General features: G+C 40.3%; 1 protein-coding gene across 1 annotated transcript; it reads right to left on the bottom strand.

Moving 5' to 3' along the window:
• Positions 1 to 10,004: 10,004 nt before the first annotated feature.
• Positions 10,005 to 11,772, bottom strand: LOC137747471 (pollen-specific protein C13-like). Its single transcript, XM_068487588.1, has 2 exons — positions 11,488 to 11,772; positions 10,005 to 10,537 (listed from the first exon to the last, which is right to left on the bottom strand). Exons 1-2 carry the CDS (start codon positions 11,639 to 11,641, stop codon positions 10,212 to 10,214), a joined length of 480 nt encoding a protein of 159 aa, XP_068343689.1. The 5' UTR covers positions 11,642 to 11,772; the 3' UTR covers positions 10,005 to 10,211.
• Between the last annotated feature and the right edge of the window lie 569 nt (positions 11,773 to 12,341).

Below are 12,341 nucleotides of genomic sequence, written 5' to 3'. Positions count from 1 at the left end.
TGTTTGAATTAGATTTCTGTTAGTTTCCCGGCCCAATGATAGAATTGGATTGAATTTGAACCACGGTGATCAAGAACTTAGTAAGCATGTATTGTGTGAAATTCCTTATTCTCTTGTTAATCTTGTACATGTTTAATCATCTTTGAAAAACCAAATGCACATAGCCTTGTTGATGTGAAACTAAAGCATGACTTAAAGCTTCGTATGTGAATATAGTGACCATATACAACCTATGTGAGTTTTTGAGCCTATTGAAAGTGTGTGCATTTTTCATACACTCCTATTCTTTCATGTGTGATGAACTTATGTGACTTACATCTCTAGAACTTGCGTAACGATCTTTCGAAATGTTTGTCATTGATTGCATGAACTTGAAAAGGATATAGGCATTAGGTTTATCACCATGGCCCAAATAAGCATGTTTCCTAAAGAAAAATGATATCATTAGATTGCCAATTTGAGCCGTATATGTTAAGCCTTCTATTTCTTATCACCAGATATGTCTGCCCTTATACCTTAAACATTTTTCCTTACCCTTTCCAAGCTAGCTAGTGAGCAAAGTGAGATTGTCTTATGAGAAATGTTTGTGAAGTACTTTGAAGGAGTTTGGCAAAAGAATAAGTGTGGGGGTATTTCATGTTTGTATTTAGTTATGTGCGAAAATTGGTTCAAAAAAAAAAAAAAAAAAAAAAAAAAAAAAAAAGGGAAGAAGAAGAAGAAGAAGAAGAAAAAAGAAAAATTGTATACAAAGTAAATAAAAAGTTTAGGGGTGTGATTGGAGGTATTAGTAGAGTGGTTGGAGAGCTTGAGTTCTTATAAATCTCAACAAGAGAATTGCTTGCAATGTAGCTTGGAACTTGTGTTTACCTATCCTTTCATTTCTATAACCCTCTCCCTAAGCCTCATTACAACCAATAAAAGTCCTCTTGATTTTGGTTTTGCAATTATGATTGTGGAGATGAGATCTTTATGCAAGCTTATGGTAGATCTTTCACATTTGATTCTTTGAGCGAAACATGTTAAACTAAACATATGCGTGATTGAGTGTATGTCCCATGAGAAGGTCACTAGTTTGCATGTGGTGTTTTAAAACAAAACTTGAAATTGAATTAACATGGCTATTACACACACTACACTTCAAGGATGATTAAAAGGTAGTTGTTAATATTTGCATAAGGAAGATGAGCTTGGATTAGCTTGTTTGATGCTAGCTAAGGTTCTTGATGATTTGTTTTCTTGAATGAAATTCTATGAGGGTCACATAGTGAGGAGCTAATGTTTTTCATGTTGCTACTTTTTCATGTTTTCTTTGTTTTGCCCGAGGACTAGCAAAAGCTAAGTGTGGGGGTATTTGATAAGCTTATATTTATATATATTTTATATCAAATTCACTTGTCTTTTCTTAGTTAGTTCCTTATATTTTTGAGTTATTTACTTTGTTTTTGTGTTTTGTAGGATTTTTCAAGTAAAGAAAAGAAAAATAACACAAGTGGAATTTTAAGTAATAAATTCGTCAAAACTGCCTGTGCAGGTCAGCTGACTTTGGAAGCAAGTTGCGAACAGCTCAGAATGAATTAGAGAATGAGCCTTATATGCTTGGAAAGCTACGGATGTCTATTTTCTGGAGCATTTTGCAGATTGTTAATATCATTTTTCTAGAAAACGTTATGGCCGTTCTAACACTGAAAGGTTCCCAAGAGGCTGAGCAGTTTGTAACTGACAAGAAAGCATTGAAAGCAATAAATCCCATAAAACTAACAGCCAAAACTGATGCAGCCAAGAACAAGCCAGCTAACACCTATTCAAATATCAGAGGAAATGAAAAATTAAGTGAGAGTAATGGGCATAAAGGCTGCCCAAAGAGTTACAATTGTTTTAGCATTTCCTCTCACTTATTGTCATCACTAAATGGCTGTTAGTGGGGTGAGTTATGGAGAAAAAAACTGTGGCAGCAGAAAAGAAGAAAAGGGCTACAGGTTGCAAGAGCAAGGAGGGAAAAAAAGTGTGAAAAAGATAGAAAAAAAGGAAGGAAAGCAAGGAAAAAAAGGCAAGGCTGCTGCGTTGGGGAAGGAAGGAAAGGAAGGAGGAAACCTTGACATTCTCTTCTCTCGGTTTTATCTTCTCAAACTCATGTCTTTCTTTTGGTTTAATTTGAGAATTATGTGTAACTAATTTTTAGTAGTTAGGGGCTGTTTTGAAGCCCCTAATATGATTGCAAGTTTGTTATGACATTTCGTTTGAATTACTTTTACGAATGGATGAAAATTGGTTCACTACTTGTCTCATTGATGAATTTTTTATGTGTTTTCTATGGATGCATACTTAGTAAGCATATCTAGGATTCTAATGCTATGAATATGTGTGTGCCTGCCCTTGTCGAATGAGGACCTACATATGTTCTAGAGTAGTACTTGTTAATTGTGATTAACATGTGAACCAATTTCTAGGATTAGTAAGACAACGCTAGTACTTACGATGCCTTGTGATGACTCAAACTCTTTTCGTTCTTAATGATTTCTACTTGCTAAATCTATGAACACACCATTCGAGATTGCATGTTAGGGACTAAGTTGAAAACGCCATTCTCTTAACATACTACATAAGAAAGAGTAATAGGTTGAGTTCTAACATTGAGCCAACTTGAGCATCTTCATCCAAAAATGAAAGGAATTTGAATGAAACATAACATGTTTGCATGATTATTTGGTGGTGGATAGCAATTCCCCTAACTCGTTTTTCTTAATTTGTGAACTACTTAAAAATCTGCCTCTGTCTTGTTTTTGTTCGATTTAATTTAAATATCAAATCAACTCCAAAAATCCCAAAAATTTGTGTGAGTGTATCTCTGTGTGTCTAGTTTCTACATATAAAATTTCGTAGACTTTAGATAAGTGTAAGTCAGTCTAATAATTATTTTTCGGTGGCTGGTCAGTAGGGACAGCAGCCCAGTTTTTGTGACATTTTAAGTAGTTAGATAAAACAATCTTCTGCGGGAAAGACCCTTATTTTCATATGCTACAATTGACAAATATTATTGTTAATAAGAAAAATTAATAGGACATTTGCGTGCTACTTTGTGGTGTGCTTTTAATCTTATCAGTATTAGAGCTTAACCCTGGCCACGTGTGTGCCGACAAGGACGTCGGGCCCCTAAGGGGGTGGATTGTAATATCCTACATTGCCTAGGGGAATGGATCCTGTAAACCTTATATGTATATATTCTCACCTACCTAGCACGAGGCATTTTGGAAACTCACTGGCTTTGGGTTCCATTGGAACTCCGAAGTTGAGTGAGTAGCGCGTGAGAGCAATCCCATGATGGGTGACCCATTGGGAAGTTCTCGTGTGAGTTCCCAGAAACAAAACCCTGAAGGCGTGGTTGGGGCTTAAAGCGGACAATATCGTGCTATGGTGGAGTCGAGCCCGGGATGTGGTGGAGGTCGGGGCTAGGATGTGATAGTGTGGATGTGACGAAGCTTCTACACATGGGCTTGCTGTTCCACTTGATTCCGTAGGAATGAGGGGATTTAGTTGATGTTCTTGTACAATATGAGAAATTACCTATGTATTGTTATCTGTGTGGGTTGCTAGATCATTGTGGGGCGGAGTGCGGGTGCTATAAGAGGGAGAAGATTCATGAAGTATCATCACCGTATGACGTTTGGTTGCAAGCTGGGAAGCCTTTACTGGGGTGTGGTGGTGGAAAAGAGGCGGTGAAGGTTCCCGCTAAGGAACAATGGAGTATGTAAGCCCTGGAGTTGGAAGTAGATGAGAACTTGAGGGTGGTTGCGACCAATGATATGGATATCAGGGAGGACAGTGGTGGGGGTGCTAGAGGCGAAGGTCTCGGTTCACTCAATTTGGATGAGGAGAATTATGGGGGCGGTGTTACGCGCGGTGGAGGGGGGGTGTGGGGAAGATTGATTGCAATAGATTTCAAGGGAATTACCATCCTAGGATTTGGCTAATCCCTTGATGTCTACTATGAGGGGATTTAGTTGATGTTTTTGTACAATATGAGCGATTACCTATGTATTATTATCTGTGTGGGCTGCTAAATCATTGTGGGGCGGAGTGCGGGTGTTATAAGGGGGAGAAGATTCATGAAGTATCATCACCGTATGACGTCTGGTTGTAAGCTGGGAAGCATTTGCTAGGGTGTGGTGGTGGAAAAGAGGCGGTGAAGGTTCCTGCTAAGGAACAATGAAGTATGTAAGCCCCGGAGTTGGAAGTAGATGAGAACTTGAGGGTGGCTGCGACCAATGGTATGGATATTGGGGAGGACAGTGGTGGGGATGCTGGAGGCGGAGGTCTCGGTTCACTCAATTTGGATGAGGAGAATTATGGGGGCGGTGTTACGCGCGGGGGAGGGGGGTGTGGGAAAGATTGATTGCAATAGATTTCAAGGGAATTACCATCCTAGGATTTGGCTAATCCCTTGATGTCTACTATCATGGTGATTCAGAAGATTGAGATGGAAACTAATTTGAAGGTGGATGCGTCGAAAATTGGGAGTTCAAAGTTGGGTGTTTTGAGTCGGGGGCCCATTCTCTTATTGGGAGGGGGGGTTGTCTTCCTAGTGGACCCGTGTATATGTGCTTCCCTTCTATGGGGCCTTCATCTCCAATTGGGTCTGATCTTTTTGGGCTTTGGCCTTTCATTGTTAGGCATGATGAGGTTAAGGGACGCAACATGCGAGAGGCTTATAAGTTGATAAATGGCCCAAGGAAGAAGCAGTTATCAGTTATGCGTGCTACTGCCATTCCTGGTTTGGCTCTAAGGGGTGAGCAGGTGATGAAAACCGGTGGGAATAGAGGGAAAGAAGTCGACAGCCTAGCTAGAGAAGATGACTTATCTTCCTTGAAAAAGGTTTGCTCTAGTCTATCGGTGGGTGCTGTTATGGAGTTGCTGGGAACAATGAATATTTTAAGTTAGAACTGTAGGGGATTGGGGAAGTCCTCTGCAGACTGGAATTCAAACAATGTTGGATATTATCCAATGGCAACGTCCTCAAGTGGTGTTTTTTGTGTGAAACGAAAAGTGATAAAAGAAAGATGGATTGTGTGAAGCGTAATATTGGTTTTGAGTTTGCGTTTAGTGTGGCGTCTTATGGGCAGTCATTGAGCTTGTGTTTGTTTTGAAGGGAGGCGGAGGAGGTGGAGGTCATGGTTCTTTCTTATTTCCTTTCTCAAATTGATGCCCAAGTTTCCTTCCATGATCACGTTGTATGGCGATTTACAGGATATTACGGTTGTCCGGTAACATCAAAGCAGTACATGTCTTGCACTTTGTTGGAAAGTTTGCGTGGTAGTTGTAACCTGGCTTTGTGTTGGGGATTTCAATGAGGTTCTGTGATAGGAAGAATGGTTTGGGGGTAACCTGCGAAGGGAAAATACAGATGGCTATTTTTAGAGATGCAGCAAACTCAGTTCAGTTATTTGATCTTGGATTTGTTGGGGAGGAATATACTTGGGGACAGAACAGTGAAAACAATGTGAAATGCCGCTTGGATCGTGGTTTCGCCACGCAGGAATGACATGATATTTACCCCTACTTTTGGGGGGTTCACTTGAATCTATCTAAATCAGACCATCTACTGGTTCTCGTGGAGGTTCGTGTCTCCAACCTGGTTGCACCGAGGAAACCTAAAATTTTTGCTTTGAGGAAATGTGGTTGCACAAGGAGGGATGTGAACATGTGGTCAATGAGGGTTGGAACGGTGAGTTTCAAGGGGTTAAATTATTCCAATCATGTTCCAAGATTAAGGCTACTAGGGTGGCACTTATGGATTAGGATTGGTGTACATTTGAGAATATAAAGAAGGAAATTGGCAAGATGAGGGATAAATTAGGGGTGCTGTTCGCGCAACTTTATATGGGGGTGACCATTGCACAAAGGAAGAATTTGATGGAAAGTTTGGAGGGTTTGCTTTCTCGAAAGGAAACATATTGGCGAAAATAGTCACAGGTGATGTGGTTGAGGGAAAGAGATAGGAATTAGAAGTGGTTTCATTGTAAGGTTTCAGATAGAAGCCGAAAAAATGCTATAAAGGGCCTACGAGATGATGCATGAGTGTGGCAGGAGTCGGCGCAGGGCATTGAGAGGACAATACTTCAGTATTTTCGCCATATTTTCACTTCTTAAAGGGTGCTTCCAAATGCACTAGGGGAGGTTGCTGGGAATGTTGCCTCGAGGGTTACTAATGAGATGAATGACACTTTGTAAAGTCCTATTAGGGATGAGGAAGTGAAGAGTGCTTTGTTTCAAATGCACCCATCCAAATTGCCAGATCCTGATGGGATGTCCCATTTGTTCTATCAAAATATTGGCATGTTGTTGGTAGTGATGTGGTGGATGTTGTGCGTTCTTTCTTTGAGTCATGATGTCGATTGCAGGAAGTGTGCTTTACACATGTGGTATTGATCCTGGAAGTGAAAGAGCCCCAAGATATGTCTCATTTATGTTTGATCAGTCTATGTAATTTTCTTTACAAGATTTGTACTAAGGTGTTGACGAACCGTTTGAAGCTTATTTTAACTACTTTGATTTCTCCATTCCAAAGTGCTTTTGTTCCAAGACGTTTAATATTAGACAACTCTTTGTTGGCGGCGGAGGTAGGTCATTTCCTTCATAATAAGCAGAATGGACATGATGGCTATTGTGTGTGTGGAGGGATCCATTATCACCTCATCTCTTTCTATTGTGTGTGGAGGAATTATCTACCTTTATCTCACAGACAGAGTGCGAAAGGATTTTCATGAGGTGCAAATGGCGGAGTCGGCTCCGAGGCTACATTACTTGTTATTTGCAGATGATAGCTTCTTCTTCGCCTGGGCTATGTTAGAGGATTATGGAGTCGTGCAAAAGGTGTTGGATGTGTACTCTCAAGCATCTAAGCAAGCTAAAAGTTTCCATAAGAGTAGTTAAGTCAAATGTTCCAGAGACTTTACAAGTTCAACTAACATCTTTCTTAGGAGTACAAAAGGTGGAGTGACATGATATATACTTGGGGCTGCCAACGTTCATTGAAAAATATAAGAAACAAACATTTTTGTTCATTAAAGAACGAGTGAATCAGCAGCTCAAAGGGTGGAAAGGCAAATTGTTGAGTAGTGCGGGTAAGGAGTTACTTATCAAAGTGGAAACTCAGGCTTTGCCAGTATACGCCATGCAAAGTTTCTTATTGCCTAAAACATTTTGTGAAGAGCTCTAACAACTAATGGCAAAGTTTTGGTGGAGTAGTGATATTGAAACTCGAAAAATTCATTGGATGTCATGGGAGAAAATGTGTCGTCCAAAAAGTGAGTGAGGTATAGGCTTTCGAGACCTTTATGCTTTTAATCTGTCTTTTCTTGCAAAAAGGATGACGGCTTGTTAGTAATCCGGAGTCTTTGGTGAGTAAGGAGTTAAGGGCAAAGTACTTTCATGATGGAAACTTTTGGAGTAATGTTGCTCTTCCTACGACGTCCTATGCTTGGAAGAGCATTGTGCAATCATGTAGAGTATTGGAGCTCGGGTCGCAGTGGGATATTGGTAATGGAGAAACTGTTCATGTTTGGAAGGATAAATTGATTCCTAGACCGTCTAATTTCAAAATCTATACTTCGACGCCACTGATGCTCTTGGACTTACAGGTGAAGGACCTAATTTTAGCTGATGGGATGCGCTGGGATGTGGCGCTGCTGCAACAATTATTTTTGGAGGACGAGGTGAACTTCATTTATTCAATTCCACTTAGCTTTCGAAGGTCGCCGGACATGTTAATGTGACATTATGGTAAGAAGGGCGTTTTCTCGGTTAAGAGCACATATCAAGTTGCAAGATAGATGATTGCTCATTCACATACTGTTGCTTCTTCATCCTCTGATAATGGTGGCGCCTATCGTGGTCTTTGGCAGGCCATTTGGAAGCCGCAGATGCCAAACATTTGTGTAATGATATCCTCTCCACAAGGAGGAATTTGTCAACCAAAGGTGTTAGGCTCGATGTATCTTGGCCACGGTGCAATGCAGTCCCCGAGTAAGCACAACATGTACTTGGGGATTGTCATTTTGCTCGTGCGGTCTGTTTTGCTGCACCATTGGGGTTAGGAGGGATAGGGACCTTGGATGTTACATTGAAATAGTGGATGTTCCAAATTTGGGAGGCTAAGAAGGTGGAGTTTTATGTGGTTCTAATGGTGATTTGAGCTTTATGGAAGGGTCTTGGGAATGGCGGTGGTCTGATCCGTTGGAGGTGGTTCAACGCACGACTAGCTGGCTTAATGAGTTCCGGAAGGTTAACCATTCACCCAGTTAAGTGAGAGAATCCGTGCCACTGCGTTGGGCAGCGCCAAGTGATGACTGGTTTAAATTGAATGTGGATGGAGCAGTGAAGGTATAGGAAAGAATAGGGGGAGCATGATGGGTGGTTCGAGGGGTGGGTGGTTTGTTCAGGGCCGCGATGGTGAGGCATTTTTAGACTGCTTCTATCAAATAGGTAAAGCTCCTTGCTGTTTTGGTTGGGTTACAGTTGGCGAAATTCCTTGGCATCATGCATGTTGCAGTGGGAATCTAACTCCATGGAAGTGTTGGCATGTTGCAAGGCGAGCGGGGGAGATCTTTCTAGCCTTGGTTTTATAGCCATGGATATCTAAGAGTTGATGTCTCAGTTTTAGGAGTGTAGGGTTTTGTATATTCCTTGTAGTTGTAATGGAGTAGCTCATTGTTTAGCTAAGTCCAGTTTAATTAGTGCGGACTCAAAAGTATGGTTCAAAGAACCCCCAGATTTCCTTAGGGCTATACTCAACCATGATTTAGCCCATTGAGGGTGTTTCCAATAAAATATCATATTTCCTTAAAAAAAAAATATTTGCTTACATTTGTTCATTGTATTTATATTAAGCATACATTTATATATTAAAAAGGATAAGCATACTAGTATACCACAAAATTAATTGAATTGATACATAACCATATATCAAATATTAAGAATGAATAATAAATTGCATGTACGAAAAAGTTTAAAAAAAAAAAAAAAAATCAAAAACTTGAATATTATATGAATTTCCGATTTATGTTCCGAAATTTCCGAGATTACTTATTCCAAAATTTCTAAATATGCCAAAAATTTCGAATTTGAAAATTGTGATTCAATCCGTCCAATTTCAAAATTTTGGTACGAAAATTGGAAACATCGTTTCTGATCCTTTTGAAACACACCTCTAGTCTAAATCCGTAGATAATGATAATTAATGGCCTACATGACATGAATATGATGTTCGTAACATATGGTCATCGAGTGCCGTTTAACAAAATAGTGGTTAACTTGATGGAATAAAGTGTTAGCTTAGAAGGGGTAGGGACCAAACGTTTACATGCCCTAAATCACAAGGGTGCAAAATGTAACTTCAAATTCACATCTCTCTTGCTTAATATCTCCTTGAGCCCTTCACTTCTCACTCGACAGTCGACACACACATGAAAGCTTTTTGAGTCAATCACAGATGCAGCCTACCAAGTCGCTCATACATTATCTTCTGGACGAGGAACCGCTAATCGACGTCAACCTTAACCTCGACGAACCACTAATAGATCATCTTCTGAATGATGAACCGCTCAGACCTCATGCCTGAGCACGCATTTGCTCGCACAACTTGGTTAGACGATCAAGCACTTGTTCATACGACTGCTGTACACAATCGAGAAGATTTCGGATCAATGCCTGCATCCGAAGTTGGTCCTTGATGCTGATAAGTTGATATGAGATATCAGGGAGCTTCAAATTGTACTCTCCTTTACCAGAAATTTGTAGTCCGAAGATTTGCTTCATGATTTTACCTAGCTTATAAGATTAATTCATCTTTTCTTATTTTTAAACGCGATATTATTTCGATTGGCTCATTGTTCCATGCGTATGGTGCAAGACACCACACGATGATAAATTTGTATAACCTCTAATTTTTCCAAGAAATTTTCTATGCGATGCGATGTGTATTAAAACGACATTGAATTACATTGAGAAAATCAATTTAATCAATTATTAATATATATAACAGAAACCATATTATCCAGTCCAGAAGAGACCATGAAATATAATTTAAGGAGTACAGCAAATAAATCAAGAAATCACTAGGTGTCGAGATAACAAGGCGTCAAACAACAGCAAACATTAGCAGCGTGAACCAAGCAAGGTTTAAAAAGTAGACACAAACTAGGAACTCAAACCGACACCTACACGTCGAACTCCTGCAGTTCCTTCAAAATCTGGGTGCAACCAGACAAGGCCTCGGTCCTCATGAACCCCATTGCATTGGCAAAACGGGTGTATGAAGCAATGCCATTGTAGCCGGTGAGGATGACCCGTGCACGCTCACGCCCTGGGGAAACTGTTGCACAGTCCTTCTGAGGGCTGCTAACAAGGACTGCATCACAGAACTGGTCCAAATGGTCCTCTGCGACCGGGATCTTATAGCAACCTGCTGAGTCGGTTGTCCCTTCTTTGGTGTACACGAGTGCCATGCTGCTTTTGTCTCTGCATTCCAGTCTAACCTTGGCACCTATAATTAACATCACCAAATAAAACTTGTTAAGAGGAAATCTCCAATCCAATCGAAAGTTCGATATAGTTTATAATATTTCCTTCCAAATTGTCAGTTTAAAGAATCAACAGGATAAACACAACCAAACCCTGAACTAGTAAACCAAAACGGTTGGCAAATCGTCAAAACCTACGCCAAACATGAACATACGATTCAATAACTATCAAATCACCAAAGTTTTCCTAACAAACCGATGTCACGAGCGACATTAGTTTTAGAAATCAATGCAGCAAAGAGTTGATGTACATATGATCAACGAATCATTACAGACAATGTTTAGCTTTCTCAAATCGTACGATACTGTACTCCCCAAATGTCTAGACCTACAACAATTCTAATTCTTGAAACAAAATCCCCACACCGAAATCTTGTCAAAACATGATCGTAAACTAGAATCAACAACCATTGAGCAAACAAAACTCTTCCTAACTATTTATTCCGAAAACGATGTCACGAACGAATGACATAAACCGTATGTTAGAATGCATCCATTCAAAGTTGACCTAGATGTGAACAAAATAAAACCCTGCAGATAAGATGTCCTTAATTTTCAATCAAAGATCCAAGATGGGTTCTTTATTTGTGTATTGATCGTATATTATTATATAAAGTCAATGTCACCATCTATCAATCTAACGTCAAATATTCTTTGGCATGCACTAGCGCACACAGATAAGAAAATAATAAACACAACAAATCCCAAAAGCATCATCATTTGACCATACAGTCCACCTAATTCAAACTTCAAACCCAGTCAGATCTGAGATTTAAAAAACCAAATCTTGCAACTAAATTTACAAACATAAGACACATTTCCAGATCTATCAAATGAGATCCAAATTCCAAAAACCCAAATTTCTAAAAGCAAAACTAGAGCTAAAAACAAAATCGGAGATCAAAATTGTTACCGGCAATGTAGGTGATGGCTTTGGTCTCGTACCCAGCGCGGCAAGTGTCGCAGTAGACCTTTCCCTCCACCGTGAACGGGGTCTTCATGGGACGGGTAGCGGCGGCCAGAGCCGGCAGCACGCACAGAGCAATTAGCAGAACCAATTTCGCCATTGAAGCCCTTTTCAGTCTTTTCACTTCGTTCTAGCAGAGAAATTTGAGAGAGAAGAAGATTGAAGAAACGAAATGCAGAGGAGCGAGATATAAGAAGAGAGAGAGAGAGAGAGAGAGTGACGATGCCGGTGGGGAAAAAGTTTGAGTAATAAGCGGAAAAATTGATTGCCCAAACCGCGTAAACGCGGCTTTCGCCTACCCGCTTAGGGCGGTGCACCGTTATGTAAGCGAATTAATGGATGCCACGTGGTGAGGTGTGGGTTTTCGGTCATTACGGTTGGGTAAGGTTGGGGGATTTGTGGGAGGGTGCAAGGGGATATTGTGGGAACGGGTGCACAGGAAAGAACGTTGGAGGGGGCGCTTCTGATTGAGTGCAGCTGGCGATGCCGGTGCTCACATGGGAGCTCTACAGCTACGGGAAACTTGTGAAAGCAATCAACTGAATCAAGTGCTGGCGATTTGACCAAAAACAAAAATAAAGTGGTGGCGACGATGTAAACCTACGCCGTTCCGGCTGTACTCTGTGGTGTATTTTATTATTATTTGGGTTGACTACAATTTATATCCTCCATATTTGTAGTAATTTTTTCATTAATACTATACTTGATGATCCATACGGTCCATAACAAAGCAAGAAATGTAGCACCATGTGAAGGAAAAAAAGTCAAGTGTCACCCACTTGCACAACCACTACAATAAT

Source organism: Pyrus communis, chromosome 1, assembly GCF_963583255.1.
Source record: "Pyrus communis chromosome 1, drPyrComm1.1, whole genome shotgun sequence".
Classification (NCBI taxonomy): Eukaryota; Viridiplantae; Streptophyta; class Magnoliopsida; order Rosales; family Rosaceae; genus Pyrus; species Pyrus communis.
The sequence above is the reverse complement of the archived record's forward strand: the minus strand, read 5'-3'. Positions and strand labels throughout refer to the sequence as shown.

Excerpts from the sequence above, each read along its gene's own strand:
- LOC137747471 (XM_068487588.1), bottom strand. The coding sequence starts at position 11,641 with ATGGCGAAATTGGTTCTGCTAATTGCTCTGTGCGTGCTGCCGGCTCTG. Across the intron at positions 10,538-11,487 it reads AGCCATCACCTACATTGCCG|GTGCCAAGGTTAGACTGGAA; the intron begins GTAACAATTTTG and ends TGTTAATTATAG.